Source organism: Macrobrachium nipponense, chromosome 44 (assembly GCF_015104395.2).
Source record: "Macrobrachium nipponense isolate FS-2020 chromosome 44, ASM1510439v2, whole genome shotgun sequence".
NCBI lineage: Eukaryota > Metazoa > Arthropoda > Malacostraca > Decapoda > Palaemonidae > Macrobrachium > Macrobrachium nipponense.
In genome coordinates, this window is record NC_087221.1 from 37,178,231 (window position 1) to 37,196,428 (window position 18,198).

The following is an 18,198-nucleotide window of genomic DNA, read 5'->3' on the forward strand; positions in this document are numbered from 1 at the left end:
TACTTGCTAAGCTACCATTTAAGATAACACTTAAATTTTTCATGTTTAAAGGACTTGAATACAATAGACAAATTATAGCCAGTGGTTTCTGTAGATATAATGGTAAAAACAAGAGGCCTGTAACTGTCATGATAATTAAGCAGTTGTACTACTTTTTTAGAATTATAAAAGGAAAACCAGTATATTTCTCTTACACTAGTACAGGTATCTGCATTTGAATTGTGATTTCACTTCATTATTCAGATGTAAATACTACTGTATAGTGTCAGGGTTTTTATCTGAATAATTTGAAATTTGTAAACCTATTAACCTTTGTCTAAACTTTGGTATGTAATTTATTTAATTAGAGTGCTACAGTAACTTAATCATTAAAATGTATTTCATATAAACAGGTAGGTTAAACCCCTAAACACATTAGTAAATGTACCACATTCCTCACTTGCAATTTCAGGAAGCTTTAAACCTTTTTTCTCGTGTATGTTCTTTACATAAACGGACAACCATGCAAAGAACCAACGAGAATGAAAGCCTGTTTTTTTTATTATATTTGTTAGGTTTTATTTATATATATATTTATTTTAGACTTTAGTTTCTGTAGAGATAACTAAACATATTTATAAAAGTTTTCCATATTTTAAGGTTATCTACATTATAGATATTGCTGTTTTGCATTATTTACTGTTGAGTTGGTAATGACAACTTGGTGCTTATCATTATAGCATAGAATTATAAATGTTATGTTTCATTATTAATATTTTTAAATTTCTGTCCTTACTGACTTAATAATTTAGGTTGTAGAAGAACTTGAGTTTTGTAATGTTTATTCATTGTGTTGTTATAAAATATATACAGTACTTTGGAAGGAAGCACAATAAAAATGTAACTTTAATTTTTGATAAATTTAAAGGATTTTGAGCATGAATACCAGTAATAGATGTTGGGTGTTAGTAATTAGATTCAGGTCCATTTTCTAGATGTAATTTTCTGACCAGATTGTACTATTGAACTAAATGCAACAGTGTGCAAGGCAAATCAAAACTATCAAGTAGTTTTAGCACTCAGGTTCTGGTAATGGACGTTGTCACCTTCGTGAAATTTGCTTACTAGCCTCCCCTCAGGCATGACTTATGCTTCGTAGTCATTCCTTGTGTCATCCTTTGTCAGTGACAAATATATATACGAATGTTAAAAAAAGACTTGTGAACTTTAAGCATGGTAGGCTTGTAGACCTACCTTGAGGGAAGTTCAGGCTGTGTGAATAATCTCACCAAATACCAACTTTGTTTAAAGTAATTCCTTGTCTTCCCCCCAGAGGAAGACAGCTGGAACTTTATGTAGTTGCTGTGGTAGTGTTTAACACTCGCCCCAGTTCTATACCGACACCTTTTATTTAGGTGAGCGAGTCAGAGACTTCTGACATGTCCAATTTAGCAGTTCTCTGGTATCATAGCAATATTTTACTAGAAATAGTGCTAAAGGGGACACATTTCACGGAGCGACACGGCTGAGCCCAGAAATAGATTTTTCCTACGTCAAAATCCCTTTATGAGACAAATTTCAGTTTTTTAATGATGCCATCATGGTAAAAGTTTTTTTTTTATGACAAGGGAGGTGAGAGTGACTATTGCTCATTTGGACAATAATGTAGGATGTTTTCCGTGTATAAATAATTTTTCTTGAATTTAAGAGCTTTTACCTTGATATCATAAAGCAAACTCGGCATTAATTAGTATTAAAAATGTTTATTTGATATACTTAACCCTATCTCAAACATTTCATTTATTAAAGTGGGCAATAACGAAGGCACTAATGCAAAAATAGCAGTCAGAACCTTCCATAGGAACAGTAGCCAGTAATCATTAATTTGAAATTTCTTGATAAGTAGAGGGTGGAAACATTTATAATCAGTACTTTTAAGGTTAATAGCTTAAGAGGTTTACACATAGCTCAGGATGCAGTTATCTAACATTGTTCAGAACTCTCAAACCATCATTCATTTAGATGATAAACAGCTTCCATCCCCCTGAAATTTGACAGTTTTAAGTCCATGGTGCAGTCAGTCGTGGAAATTCCTCCAGGACAATCTGAATTTAATTACATCCTTCCCTACAATATAAACTGATTAATTATGCTCCAAACTTTTTTTTCAATAATATTATTGCAAGCTATTGTTGCAATCCCCTTTTATAGATTTTCCTTTGTTCTGTAAATTAATATTCGTACTCCTCATTAGCTATTTGTTTCTCTGATAATGGGCAGCGAGTTTACGAAAGGTTTCAAACTTATAGTTTAAAATGTACCTGGTGAAGTAATTCTTAGCCCTTTTTTATTTTGCAGATTATTTTAGATGCAAGTACTGTTTTAGTCTTTATTGCTTATACTACCTTCCAGTTTAGAAACTAAAAGGACTCTAAAATAGAATATAAATTTAAGCGTTAATGGTACACTACTGGTTTCAATCATCTGTTATTAATTGTTTGTTTTTTCTAGAGTAGTTACTAGATTTATTTAAGGCATATAAATTATCTGAAAATGGCATGAAGGTCTACCTTTGTCCACAGATAGAGTCACCTTATCCAGCGGTATGGTATTCTCTACATTTCCCATCTATTAATTTGAGATAAAATGTTTCTGCTTAATGGTATAGAAATAAAGTAACTTATAAGCATTATTAACAGTGTTTACAGGTTTGGTACATTTTTTATGATAATTGAGACTTTCTTTTCTTAAGGATAAATGCTTGAGTGAATATCGAGCATCTTTATCACCTTGCTGAGCCGATTATCTAGATTTTCTTAATCATTGCTTATTAGTTTGGCTTTTATTGGTTAGGCAATGCAATTCTGGGTGAAAGATGTGTTAAAAACTTTGTATTATTAATTTTTTGTACCTGTTTCTTGAACATCTAAGTTATGAACATAGTGAAACTTTTATATAGCTTTCCTAAATGAAGCTCTTTTTAGGTTACCTATAGTAGATAATCGACTCATGTAGCATCCATTTTTATACTTTTTTGATGTAAGTTATGTATATTTGTTAAATTTATTGCAATTAAGAAGAGATAGAATTAGGAATTTATTCTTCTTCTGTATTCATCAAGTAATGTTATGTTTTTTGTTTACTTAAATGCGTCATGTGGTTGCTTTCCTTAAGTTTACAGTATTATTTGTGTATCTGTAGAAGATAAAATTAATAACTGTAGTTATTTGTGGAATGCATATTAGTACTTAGAAAGTTTTTCCAAGAGATACAGTATATTAAACCACTGTAGATGGACTATATTTTACCATTGTCAGGCACTACCTTCTAGAAAGTGTTTTAGTACAGTACCCTCCATGCTTTTGATATGAAAAATTACATATTGAAAATAAATTAGTTAGCCTGAGTTTTCTGGTTGTATTATTATTATTATTATTATTATTATTATTATTATTATTATTATTATTATTATTATTATTATTATTAGACCACTGAGAGAGGTATGTTTTTTACCAGTCAGAATGTATTTATTATTACGTACAAGGAGTTTAGAATGGGAAAGGTTATCAGGGCAATGGCAAAATAAACAGTAGTATAGATGAAAAATTTACCAGTACAATTACTGTGTTACCTGCGCCTCAGTAGTAATATATTTAATTAGATGAATCTTGAAAGGTCATTCACGCCATGACTATCATACGTAGTAGTTGGTGCATTAGTCACTAGTTTTAGATGGTTGTCTTCATAGCCTACAAAACATGTAGTAGTAAAGTACTAATTATCAAAAATCTGACAGATGACAGAATCTCAGGCGCATTCCATAATCCAAGAAATTTACAATCACTTAGTCTGTCCCATTAGATAACAACAAATTGTTCTCATTAAAAATAATGTCTTCAGATGTTGGGAATTATTATTATTATTTTCAACTTAGTTCAACCATCTGATCTTTGGAAGCACAGAAAAAATTTGGAAAAGTTTGTGTGGGTGTGGAGAGTTTTGGGAAAAAAAGCAGTTCCCTAAGAGGTTGGCAGTGGAGCATGAAAACACAAATCCTATCTTTTGTGTGACATTTAAGGGACATTGTCATTTTGCAGTATTTGCACAGCATGCATTTTGTTGTGAAGGCCTTTGTAATAAAAACTAGGTAACTAGATTATATTTGCGTTTTGATGAAGGGATTGAAATTTCCAGAATGGTAATTTTTTTTCTGTACTGAAATGTATTTTCATATAAATTGTTTTTTATGTAAAGCATATCATTAGAACTAAATTTGTGAATGAAAACACTTAAAAGAGGGAATATTAAATTATTCATGAGAGCTTAAATTGGCAAGTTAATTTTTTTTTAAGGATATGCCCATTGGCATTCAGTAGTATGTCCACCTACAGTGATCTAATGGTTATTTTAGAAGGCAAGTTAGTCCTTTGTTTGAAACGAATGGCATCTTTAGTTAAAAGTGATTTTAAAGATTCTCGATATTACTGATTCCAATATGGTTTTATCATATTTTTCAAACATACAGTTAAGCATTACTTATTTTGTGAAGACTTTGCAAACACTTAAAGTGTAGTAGTAACTGTTGCCATGGCAACTAGAGACAAGAGTGCCAAGCTAACAAATATAGTTTTACAGTATATATTCCAAAGAAAATGAAGAAACTGAGATATTATGTTATGTTTTCTATGCTGTTCTACTTTCATGCATTTTTTCTGGTTTTACTGAATTAAAAATCTGGCTTCTGGTTGGTGTAATGTATTTCCACCATCTACCAATCAGTGTGTTATTGTCTTTTTCATAAAATATAGGTGCTAGGCCTCCACAGATAAGCCATAAAGTCACAGAGACTTTTTATGATTATATAACATAATGACCATTGTTTGCTTTTAGGATTGTTACTTTTACATTCACCAGAAAGTTAATTAAATCATATTGCTTGGTCTTCCAAATGTTAGTAATACAGATTCCATTATAAAAATGTTAATATTTACTTTTCATCTGCTTATGAATTTCAAGTTATTGTAAAACCCTTGAAAGATGTTTTATGAATAATAGTAAAGTATATAGGGAAGTTGTTTAAAACCAAAATGATAATATTTGGAGAGGGTATATTTTTCTAGTTTATATATTAAGGAAGGAACGTTTATAGACTGATAAAACACATATCTTTGATATATAGTTCTGATCTTCATTCATCTTTGGAATATGAACTTGAATATGAATTAGTATTATGGAATATTTGAGAAAAACTATTACTACCACACTCATTTTTGCCTGCTCAAGTGTTTGGTAAAGAATTTGTTGTGATAACCAAGTAAAACTCCCCCCTCCCAGGATTTCTTACCTGCTGTGATAGGCATAAATGATTTATGTCAGAAGCGTGTGCACACTCACATGGAACAAGCCAGAAAGGCCATTGAGTTGCTGAACATGCTTCCACAAAATAAATTGCCTATATGTAAATCTCGTAATTTTCAGAAAAATGCTAGATTATTTTACAAATTGTCAGAGGTAATTTGAAATCCTATAAAGGTAGATAAACTTACCATTGTGATTTTACTTGTATATAAGCTTCATGATGTTGTTTACTAGCATAGAAAGTACTATTGTTGCATGGAAAATGTTGTATTGAAAGCATGAATCATTACACACTTTCCACATTTTTTAAAAAGAAAATTAAAAGATTTTTCTTCATAAAAGTGTACAAGCTGAATGAGAGGAGTGTACGTACTACTGCATTATTTTTACTAAATTTGTATCTCCGGCATTTGAATAGTAAATTATTCTTATCATAAGAGGGCTCTACTACTAGCTATAAATATTTTGTTTCTCACTTTTCAGGTTTGAATATCATAGCTTTGCCACAGAATGTAGTTTCACAGTAATATGATGTGGATTTTGTCATGTTTGAGCCACAGTCAGTCAGAATGTCAATTGGTTTTCATTAAGATGTTGACAGCCTGTGATGGCTGAGAAGGGCCATAGTATTTAATTATTTTATTAAGATTAGAGACATGATTTCTTAACATGACAGTAATTTTTTTTCATTGATACTGGTCATTTTTGTGTAAACAACAAACTTTATCTTTCAATTTTGTTACTGTATAAACTCTCTCTCTCTCTCTCTCTCTCTCTCTCTCTCTCTCTCTCTCTCGTCTCTCTCCTCTCTCTCCCTTCTCCAATCTCACTGCTCGTCCTCTCTCCCTCTCTCCTCTCCTTCTCCTTCTCTCTTCTCGCTCATCTCCTCTCCCTCACTCCGCTCAACTCCCCTCTCCTCTTCTCTCCCCTCTCTCATCGCTTCTCCCTCCATCTTCTCTCTCTCTCCTCTCTCCCCCTCTCTCTCGCTCTCTCTCTCTCCTCTCTTCTCTTCTCTCTCTCTCTCTCTCTCTCTCTATCTCTCTTCCTCTCCTCCTCTCTCTCTCTCTCTCTCTCTCTCTCTCTCTAGCATAACTAGGATAAACACATATACGTTGTATACTTTCATAAAACATTCCAAATGTTCAAATCTCTCATAAAAAATATATATGTATGTATGTAGTGTGTGTGTACATATATGTAATATGTATATCAGAGAGAGAGAGAGGGGCAAACTACTGTAAAGTTATCTGTTATTTGTAAACTTATGAGGTAAATGCATTTATAACCGTAGTAGGAGAAAGATGGATCTCTACGAAACAGGTTACTATATATATGAAAGTTGAATTACTTTAAAATTTTAGTGAATGTACTCTTGTTAAGTTAGTTATTAGATTTCTATGCTGGAAGTTTTACATCAGTTAAACCTTGCTGTAAATAGGATGATTTTCTAGAAACACAGGACCTCTTGATTTCAAAAGCATAAGTTTACCCATTTTGCATACTGAATTATAAGATTTTGTTTGACAGCATTTGAGCTTACTCTAGCCGAGTTTGAATTTGTTTAAATACTCAGTGATGATATTTACTATATGGTTTATGGCTGTCTTTGGCCTGTTGCATTGGTTTTCCTTCTTTTATTTTTAAAATTATTTTGATATAATCTTAATCATTTTTGCAAGTCTTTATATTTGATTTAGATACAGTTTAAGTTAACGTTTAAGTTCATTTATATTGTTTCCTGCTAATGAAATGCAGTATAAAGAAACCCATGAGTAAAGCTCCTAATAGTGTCATATGAACACTTTGACAAGTAGCACAGTAAAGGTGTTACTTGACGTTAGTATAAGTTTCTCAGGTTAATATATGTATCATAATTCATTCTTGATTTCCTCGTTCAGAAAAAAAGGCATGCTGATTTCACAAAATTTATCAAGTGCTGTTTTTCTCAATAACCCACACCAGTCCATTATTTATCTCCTTAAGGATTGATATACATTATCATTAATGGTTTAATAATCCTCTAAATATCTTAAGATATTTGTACAAATAATTGAGAGGACCTGTTTGAAGTTTATTGCATGGGCTGTTGAGTTTTTAATTACTATATGCTAACTGATATTTGATTATAGAATTTGTGTGTGATGTGAGGTTAGAATTAAGACTGGTTTCTTTATGATAATTATTTTACTTAACAACTAATTTTAAAATTTATTATTAAGTGCATTAAGAACATCTTGATAAAGGCTGGAGATAATGATAATGTATTACTTCTGCATTTTGTAAGCCTGTCTGTGTGTTCCTTCAGGTTCAAGCAATTGTTGATCATCATCATCCTAGCAGTGAACATTCTGCAAGCAAAGTACGCTTCAAGGAAGAGGAGCCCACACTCGACTCAGACACAGAAAAGGTATTGTGAAATGAGCTTTTTAGTCTACTTAAGTAAATTCAAAAGTAACAGCAAGATGCTATTGCATCTCGGTTTATAATTTAAAGTTCAGTAGAGGTACTTCCATTAAGGATTCTTAGTGACAGGTTCTTCTTCTTATATGTACACTTTACAAGGAAAGTCAGGATACAGTTTTTTTTTAAATCTTCGGACATATATTGCTCAATAATGCCACACCTGTAACTCTAGGAAGGGGGCGGAACTTCAAAATCATAGCGCTTATTGCTTTCTAGATTTCCATTAACTTTACACCGTAAAGATTCTGTAGAAGTCCTATAATCATTTATACTTGAATGTAGTAGCAGGCTCTACATATATTATTTGTTAATGTTGGTTTGGTAACATCAGTTCAGAGTAGAGTAGCAATCATCCTTTTTTAAAACCTACTGTGAAACCTTACTTATTTGTAGTTTGACACTAATCTGACGTAAAATTCATGTGTATATGAATACAGATCTTAAAAAGTGAGAGAAAATGTTTTAAAATTTGGGCAGTACTTGTGGAAATCGTGAGGAACAATACAGTAAAGAATGAGATTTTAGGACGAGAGAGAGCACACAAGTATAGGCCTATCGATAGAGATACCCAATTCATTATGTTTACTTTGAGAGATTGAGTGACAATATTTTTTCAAATGTCTTTTAAAAGTGGAGAGAGAGAGAGAGAGAGAGAGAGAGAGAGAGAGAGAGAGAGAGAGAGAGAGAGAGAGAGAGAGAGAGAGAGAGAGAGAGAGAGAGAGAGAGAGAGAGAGAGAGAGAGAATTATAGTATTGGTGACAGACTTGTGATGGGGAAAGGCAGAAGAAAGAGCGGTGAGTTGGTGCACAGATACCTGGGAAACAGGGTGATATGGCTGCCAAGATTATGCTGCACTATGCTAGATAAAATTTGAAGGATGATAATCAAGGTAATTCTCTAAGAAATTCATACCCTAATCTTGATTTCATCCGACACTTGCCGTACCATTCAAAGATTGCAAAAAGACGTGGACAATTTCAAACACAGGCTGCGGTCATTCTTGTTCTCTTGGTATAGTTTGTACTTTTGAAAATCGGTTTTCAAACACAAATCATTCACGAACAAAGCAGTGTTAAGTGAAAATATTTATTACCACAAATACCTCAATATGTATTACACAGACAATTAAAGTTTTACATTGTGCAAAAAATGCTGATGTGTTGGGAGATCTTTCAGCCTCGCGTCAAAGTAATGCAGTCGTGTAGACTAACTATGAACTGCTTTGTACTGGGAGCACAGCCAGAAAATCTTTGAGCTGACATGCTACTTTAACCTTGATAAAGATTTATTTTTAAAGACAGTAGCTTTGTAAACAGCAACTAGCATTCGATCCATGTCAATGTCAAAGTAATTAAAGTGTGAAATCCGTTACGTAAGCCAGTATCCAGTGACTTGCGCTTTCCCGCTCAAAGTTCTCAGGTTCCTCCTCACATCTTAGAAAACGCTCTTGCAGATGCAACTAGATTTGCTCAACCTACTTAAGCTGTCGCAACATTGACTGCCATTGACGTCAGCTAACTTTAAACACTTTGGAATACAAACATAAATTCATAGAAACTAAAATAATTACCTTTACCACTTACGAAAATGCATTAATATTCCCGTTCATGAAGGAAAACGAGTAGGTAATTATATTGTTGTCGTGATACATAGTACGTACTACAATCAGAAATTTACATTCTATCTACCAGATCTCTATGAATGAATACATCTGAGAAATTCCAATTACTTCGGACATATACTATCTTGTTTTTAAGTATCTGAATGGTTTTGTTTTGGAGTTTTAACTTGTATGAGATAATTTACAATGTATTTTCATATTCTAGAGTAAATTTAGCGAGATATGTCTTTTCAGTAAAAGCAAATGTGAAATTTGATGAACAAAGCTACTGAACACTGTATCCTAACTTTACTTGTCGAGTGTACATCATTGGTTGTCTTGACTGTTATGTGATTTGAATCTGAAAAATCTTGTGATGTTATTTTTCGTAATTTCATCAGGGAAATTGTTTACTCGGATAATTTTTTCCAGGCTAAATTTCAAGCTCTTTATTATGGTACCAAATCATCACACTTGCCTCTCAAATTTATATTCCAGAAAAATAATTTGGTAATGTTTTTGCTTTAATTGTTAAAGGCATTTCTTACCATAACTAGAGTACATAACTTATTTCCATAATGGAAAAATCCACAAAACATTGCAAATTCAGTTAAGGTGGTCATATTTGATCTAAATTTTATGTAATAAAATTTATGGAGCAATGGTGGTTAGGATGTCATTCTACGTTTGACATTATGACACCATGCACTGCCACTCTCTCTGGAAAGAATATCTGTTGAAGGTGGGGAGTCAGTCAGTCAGAAGAGAGTCCGAGTAGAAATGTACAGGGCAAAAGTGTGATGCAAACACTTTTCTGTAAAGTATGCAAGCAAAGTTGAGACTTTGCAGTTTCACAAGACAGAAATTTGAAACAGGATTTCATGAGACAAAGTTGTGACAGAATTTCACAAGACATCAAGTGTCAAGAAAACTTAATTCATATTGTAATTCACCGTAATATTCTTTCCTTTTTTAGAGTGAAACTTCAGAGGATGCTGAGAAGAGAGCTAGTAAAAATGAGAGCTTCAAGAAACTTTTAACTATAAAGCCGTAAGTATAGAAAAAAATTGCTTGGTCTTTTGTCTGTATTGAAATTACACTTCCAAGAAAGTGCATATCTAGCATAAGGACAATCAAGCAGCTCCTAATAATAAAGAACCAAAGCGCCTCAGTGGCGTGGTTGGTTTGGTGTTTGCTTTCTCACCTCGGTGGTCGCGGGTTCGATTTTCGGTCATTCCATTGAGGAGTGAGAGATGTGTATTTCTGGTGATAGAAGTTCACTGTCGACGTGGTTCGGAGGTCACGTAAAGCCGTTGGTCCCGTTGCTGAATAACCACTGGTTCCATGCAACGTAAAAACACCATACAAACAAACAATAAAGAACCAAAGAATTTTTGGAAGTAGTGAGGTACACTAGCAATCAGTGATGTAGGGAATTCAAGTATGTATTGTAACGCAGTATGTATTGTAAAAGCAAAATTGTTCCGATACGTAATACAAACCCTCGGTCCTTTAACAATAGGAAGTAGCTAGCGGCAGCTGGAACGGTTGTAAGCTTCGAACAAGGGAGAACGGTAGTTAACTCCTTGTCCGACAGTGCGCGCGCCTGGGAGGTGAAGAATCACTTTTGCTTTCGGCCGTGTGTGTGGAGGACGTGTTCGTCATCGCTCTCTGCCCGCTTCATCGTCGTATGCTTTGTTTATATTGTTTCCACTACTGGTTTGTTTGGTTTGAAAATGAAATTGTAAGTACTCTGTTTTCATTTTCATTAATTAAATAAATTATGGGTCAAGAAATGGAGCTATCGCCGTAGATGCGGCGGTTTCCGCTCTTTTCCTGAAGTTGATCCTCATGAATAATGTTCTCGGTGCCGAGGGCGGGAGCTCGCTCGTGCCGAGTCGTTTATTTCTGGGTGAAATTGTGAAAGTGAAACTTGTAAGTACAGTACTCTTTTTCATTTATATTTTGCCCTGTGCGCTCGGGGCCGAGGGCACGAATGCTCACGGCATGAGCCCTTTAATTTGTATGAAAGTGAATGCAAGAGCAGTATTCTTTTTCATTTTCATAAATTATTTGATTATGGATCAAGTTTTCCGCTCTTACCCGGGAATTGATCCTTCCCCTTTTATGTTGTGTGAAAGTGAATCGCAAGTGCAGTATTCTGTTTCACTTTTATATATTATTTCATTGCATCAATATTCATCATGGATTAGTTCCCGCTCATACCGGGAATTAATCTTTATACTTTGCGCTCAGTGCCGAGGGCACGTTTGCTCTCGCGCCGTAATGTTATTAGTGTAGGTGCAGTGGATGCTGTGTGGGGGCAGGGGAAGCGAAGGCCTGCCAAGAAGTCGTCGGAAAGCTCTCCCGCGACTCCCTTGGTAACAGATTCTTCGTCTTCTTTCCTGCCCCCCCCCCCCCCCCCCCGCTCAGCTCCCACGAATGGCACCTTCCCCTTCGGGGGGGAGGAGTATCCAAGTCCTTCTCCTCGCCCGACCTGTCGAGCGTGGAGGAGGGCTCTCGGTGCCCCGACGTACAATTGTATTCGGGGCCTCCCGTTCGTTCGGGGTGGGGCTCCCCCCCGCGCGAGGGTAACCCCCCACTAATCACCCTTTTGTTGCTTCCGCAGAACTAGTGACCTTGGACAGGTGTGGGCGTCCTTGGGTCTGCAGGGCGTGCCTAGTGTCCAGGGGTTGATTCAGCGTCTGGCGGGGTCGGGGGCGGTCACCCATGGAGCGGTGACCACCACAACAACAACAATCTCTACCCCAGGGTACGCCACCCCTTCTCACCTTGTGTATACCCCACATGTGATGACGGTGACGCCGACAGCCGCCGTGCAAGGGCCGATCGCTGCCGTACCGAGGAGGGGTGTGCCGCCTCCACCTGGGTTCTTTGTGCTGCCGACCCCAGACTTCCGCTGCCCGAAAAGCTCTCCCCTGGACCTGCCACCGGTACCAAGGATGTCGATGGCTGAAGCTAAGCCTCCTGAGTTACCCGACTTGCCTGCCGTACCTGCCGCTGCCGCTGTTCCTGCTGCTGGCCCAGCCGCTCTCGCCGCTCCTGCCCAAGTCATTCCTGTCCACGGTGCTGCTGCCCCAGACTCAGGTCCTTCCGGACAGGTGCAGCCGGGCCATGTTGCTTCGGCAATTGCCCCGGCTCCGTCCTGGATGGAGGATCTGATGTCTGTCCTGTGTGAGCTGACGAAGAAGAAGAAGAGGAAGGTGTCGTCGTCGTCTTCTTCGTCGTCTGCTGTCGCCTCTTCCCCTTCGACTTCTAAGGCTACCAAGCCGAAGAAGAAGAAGGCTGCCTCCTCCCCCCATAAGAAGGCTCCTTCGGGAACTTCTAAGCGCCCGTCCCACCGGAGGGACAGGGGGTCCTTCTGCTGGTCCTCCTGCTCCTTCGGGAACAGGGCCCGTCTCCCCTTCCGCAAGGAAGAAGACGGGGACCATAGGGGTACCGGCTACCACTGGTACTTCCTCGCCTGGTGTTATCGGCGCTGCCGCTACGCCAGGTTCCGGCTCGGTCTCTCGTTCGTGAGAGATTCCAAGTGTACGGTCTCCCACGGGAGACTGTGCAGCCAAAGTTCTGGCGCCAGAGTTCGCTCGGCACCAAGACCGCGGCACGCAGCAGAAGGCTGGTGAGAGCTGTTCAGGTGACTCTCGCCAGGCCAGCGGCCGCTCTCGCAGCGACCAGCTGGTAACCCGGGTTTCCCCCCTAAGAAGGCTCCTTCAGGAACTTCTAAGGGCCCGTCCCACGGGGGGGTTCTTCTGCCGGTCCTCCTGCTCTTTCGGGAACAGGGCCCGTCTCTCCTTCCACAAGGAAGAAGGCGGGGACCAGAGAGGTACCGGATAACACCGGTACTTTCTCACCTGGGGTTAGCGGCGCTGCCGCTACGCCAGGTTCCGGCTTGGTCTCTCGTTCGCGAGAGGTTCCGAGTGTACGATCTCCCGCGGGAGACAGTACAGCCAAAGTTTTGGCGCCAGAGTTCGCTCGGCGCCAGGACCGCGGCACAGAGCAGAAGCTGGTGAGAGCCGCTCAGGTGACTCTCGCCAGGCCAGTGGCCGCTCTCGCAGCGACCAGCTGGTAACCCGGGTAGACGTGACTGTCCCTGACCAGCCACGGGCTGAGGCTGGGAAGAGGTCCCCCCTCCCAATCGTTGGCGCCAGCCTCAGCTGGTGCCAGCGGTATGACGCGCCGCGAGGACACGCACCGGTCTCACCGCGACATTGGTCTCTGCAGGTCTCCTGACCACCGCTCCCACAGGGACCGGGCGGATAGGGGGACCAGCGGCAGCTCCTCTGCACACGAGATCGGGGCCGCTGTTCTCGGTCCAGCCGTTTTTCCCAGGGAAACGGCTTGACTAGGCCTGCAAGTTGGCGATTGCCTGCAGCCCTCCAAGCCCGCTGGTTCTGCCAGCGAGCAAAAGAGGAGCATCATGTCTTCCTCTCCCATACCTGCAACTTCCTCAGTTTGCACCGGGAAGAGCGAGGCACAGCGGGGTGATCGTGAGGGGCATGCCCCGCACGATCCCATCACGACGCCGTAAGTACCAGGTACGATCTTCGGACCGACCAGGATGTATGCGCAAGTGGCAGGAGGAATCCGAGAGCAGTCTATCGCAGTTCCCCCTCCTTAAGGGGGAGGTTCTCGGAATATGCTCTTGTTCGAGGGGCTTGACGGTCCTACTCTGCAAGATGCTGTGACTTCCGAGATCCAGAGGAACTGTACTGAGGTTATTGGGCTGATTCGTCAGCACAACGACCTCGGGGAAACATTGCCACTCCCACCAGCAGAGCCCGCGTCACGGCTCAAGTCGTTCTGGAGCCCGAAGAAGGGAACCCAGACTGACGGTGGGCTTGCTGTGATCAGAGCTTCTCGACTCGGTTCTGGACCAGATAGAGCCTCTCGTCTCCAGACAAGATGGCTCGCTCAGGTCTAGCCGGTCGAACAAGCTAATTCCACCTCCTCTACTGCGACAGCGGCGTTTCTACAGAGTATTGCAGCGCTACCCCCCTCCCCCCTCGGTCCTCCTGAGAGGTTTCGACCTCGACGAGGACTGGAATGAGTCAGAGGACGGTATCGGCTCTCTCCTGTCAGGTGTCGATCAGCCCCACCCAGACAACGTTGACAGTGGCGGCAGATCCTTACCCAAAGTGCGAGTTCGTAACCTCCTCGGGGGGGGGGGGGGGACGTTTTCTGACGATACGTTTTTCCAGACTGAGAGGACATCGCCGCAAGGTGATGGCTTCTCCTTCTCTTCTCCAGCTGCTAGTTCCGCTGGGAAGGCGAGCGAGTATCCAATTCCTTACCCATTCCCTCTCTCCTTACGGCTACGAGGGAAAGGGGAGGGACCCTACAGAGACTTCTCTGTAGGATTCCACGCTGGGGACTGCGCTACCAGGGGGACCTTCGGGTCCTACCTTACGTAAGCCCCAGTCGTTGAGGACGGATCCTTCCCCATCCCCAATTTCTACGGGAATCGAGAGGACCACCAACTGATAATCGTGTAACGAATTCGGTGGGGGCTGAGTACTTAGAATTCTGCAGAATTTCTAGCACTCAGTGTTCGAAGTTTTTATGATCTCCAAACACGTAGGCGAAACCACGGTCCAAAGTGAGCTAGACGAGAATTCCCGATAATTGTTACTACGATAATCAAAACCTCGCCGAGCATTCCTGGAATTTCTAGCGTTTGGAAGAAGACTGCTGCTGAAGGAAGATATCTCACAGTATCAATCCTGGAATAGAGAAGAACGGATGGGAACATCCAGTTTGGCTTGAACTATCGTCTTCGGTATTCTGTTCACCATTGAAGCTTTCCTTCGGGGAAGACTTCTCCTTCACTCTCTCGATTAGAGATCGAAGGCGGTCGATCTCCAATCATTATTCTCATTTCTCGAAGGGAAAAGAACTTAGGATGGAGGTCGTTGTACAGAATCCTACAAATATACTAAGTATATTACCCTCGCGACATGATTCTGTTAAGCAGTCGATTGGTCCGGGGTGTAGGCACATACAGTAGTTAACTCTACGGATTGTGACCAAGACGATTAATTAATTAAACTGCAACTCGGGGCTGCCTGCAACCTCCCAGGAGTTACCAGTTTCGCTTTTAGTTAATTATGGTATTGTCACGACAACACCAACTCAGCTTTTGTATTTACAGAAATCCGTTTCGTTTAAATATAATTGCTTGAGCATATCTTTTCTTTATGCTCAATGGTTCTAGCCGAACGCATTCCTTCGTGGAATGGATTACCTGGCAACTCAGGATGACGAGTCAGCGAGAGCTACTGCGTATTGAACTGCCCGAGGCAACTCGGTATCAGATGGCTCTCCGAGATGCACGGTCGGTTATGTCTCTCTCCCCTGCATTGATTGACTACCAAACCGTATCTCTGCCCAACAATCACGGACTTAGGTCTCTGATTAACGGGGATTCTCGCATACATGAATGACCATCTACTGCCGTGACACTCGATTTCATCGCCTTCGACATTGCGAGAATTTTCAACAGAGATATCTCTTGGACTCTTTCATCTTTCTGTTTACCGCACGGTAACAGAAGTCTGTACTAGTCTCCCGCTGCATCGCACTGCGATAATGCGAATGATTTTTGCAGATATCTGAGTTTGTCTGCAAAATATCTCATATTCGTAAGTGTGCAATTGTTCATTGTTCACCCCGAATTAACAGATGTATCGGAAGACATCGCCTACTCCCCGACCTGCCAGCTCTACTTCCAAATGTTCAGCCCATGAGAAGCAGTTCTTCAGGCAGTACTCCCCTGTGTTTTCATTACTGAAAAACGCCCCGCTTTCATTGCAACTACGACTCCTCACCGGACAGCAATGAAATAGCGGTTAGTGTTTTCAGTCATTTGTAAGCACAGGTTCAGAATCTTGAGAATCCTTCTCTCGATTCGGCTGTGAAGACGTACGTTGCATTCAATGTCTACCTTCGTCTTCAACGGCACATAGTGTTGTTTCTCCTTAGCTGAGATTCAACTACTATGAAAATGTCTTGCCTTCAGGGACCTCGGTCTCTAGAAGGCAATTGACTTTCGCCTGTTGGGCACATGCCTTAAGAGAATCATCACCTCGCCGTCTGGCATCGGTGACAAACAAATACACTATTTGTTTGATCTCTCGGCATAACCCTTTAAAGGGCGAAGGTCACGTGACTTACTTGGATGCTTGGACAACTTGCCTCACTACCGAACCAGTCAGTCGGCAGCTGTCAGAGCGCCCGAGTCAGTTACGAACTACACTGTGGACTTAGTTCGGTTGTTCCAGATCAGTCATTACTTCGTCCTAATAGTTTGTCCCAGTACCCATACCATCGACACCCGCCATGGAGTGTCGGTGTCCTATCCACTACCGAGAAGAAGAACTTCGCTGCATGGGGATAGGAGGATGCGAGACACTTCGCTGCAGACGGATAGACCAGTATGGATACTGGACATCACCGAAGTCGAGAAGAGGGATAGATCATGCGACTATTCCCTTCTTTTCCTCTGAGGGAACTGCATGACTTTTCCTGCGAAGTCAAGCATCCAGGGGATGGGGATCCGTGACGCTCAATTTCGTACCGAACTTCGTAGCGAAGACTCAGAACCCTTCGGTCCCTGACGATCGTTTCGAGTCCTTCACAATCCCCCCTAATGGACTTCACTGCCTTCGATGCGAAGGAGATGCTGCTTTGTCCGCAAGAACTTCTCCGTGGGGCAGGTACTGAAGGCAGGGGTCTGGTCCAACCAGACCATATTGCCCACAGGTCCTTGGATCTTTTTCCTTGGGACCCGTGGTGGCTGCTCAACACGTTGTGTAGCGAACCCAGACCCTCGCAGGCTGAACAGCATCGAGTCCTGGATGAGTGAATGAGAGTGTGACTGGGTCCTCTTCCCATCTTTTTCTCCCCCTCTACCTGTGGGTAGAGGGATACGGTCGTCACCCTGCTGGATAAGGACGAGATGCAGGTGAGCTACTCAACAGAGCCCCATCCTATCCCTTTCACTAGGGATGGGAGCAATTATCCACCACTTCCCCCAACAAGGGGGGAAAAGTGGAAGCCAACAAGAGACAAACCCATAACGTTATGTTGCCTCTTGCAAACAGGAACAAGTTCTTGCTTGCTGGTACGAAGAGATACGCTTGCCTCTCTCTTAGTACTCAGTCCAGAGGTCTGACCATTGATCCTGCGGTGCACACCCCGATCAATCGGACAAAGGCTTGGATCCCTCCCTCGCTCTTACGACCAGGGAGGCATTCCCAGGTTGGGCCAGTCTGTTCACAAAAGACTCAGATTCCTCCCACCAAGAAGTGAGTCTTCCTATTGTTAAAGGACCAAGGGTTTGTATTATGTATCGGAACAAATGACAATTTGTCGAAAATTGCATTTTTCCTAACTATACAAACCTGAGGTCCTTTACATATAGTCCCACCTCATGCCACCCCTCACTCTGCGTTTTTTTGCATGGGCCTAAAGCAAAAGTGATTCTTCACCACGCGCACTGTCGGACAAGCAATTGACTACCGTTCTCCCTTGTTCGAAGCTTACGACCGTTCCAGCTGCCGCTAGCTACTTCCTATTGTTAAAGGACCTCAGGTTTGTATAGTTAGGAAAAATGCAATTTTCGACAAATTGTCATATTCAAATGGAAAAATATAGTATTTGTTTTTAACAAACCCTTTATTCCTAATACCTACTTCATTTGTTACAAAATGAAATGTTCGTAGACTTAAGGTCTCCAAGTTAAAAGAAAAACCACGGTAGTCAGATGTGCTTGTATGTAC

At 40.8% G+C, this 18,198-nt stretch overlaps 1 protein-coding gene across 8 annotated transcripts in view; it reads left to right on the forward strand.

Annotated features, from left to right (window-relative positions):
• The window catches only part of LOC135204191 (solute carrier family 12 member 6-like), a 1,011,876-nt gene that overhangs the window by 985,482 nt on the left and 8,196 nt on the right, over positions 1-18,198 (forward strand). For 6 of the 8 annotated variants that reach the window (XM_064234266.1, XM_064234265.1, XM_064234262.1 and 3 more), the window contains 3 exons: positions 2,562-2,582; positions 7,643-7,744; positions 10,377-10,450. In XM_064234266.1, coding sequence (XP_064090336.1) covers positions 2,562-2,582; positions 7,643-7,744; positions 10,377-10,450 — 197 coding nt within the window. The remainder of the gene's footprint in view (positions 1-2,561; positions 2,583-7,642; positions 7,745-10,376; positions 10,451-18,198) is intronic. The other 2 variants (XM_064234263.1, XM_064234264.1) reach the window with 1 other exon arrangement.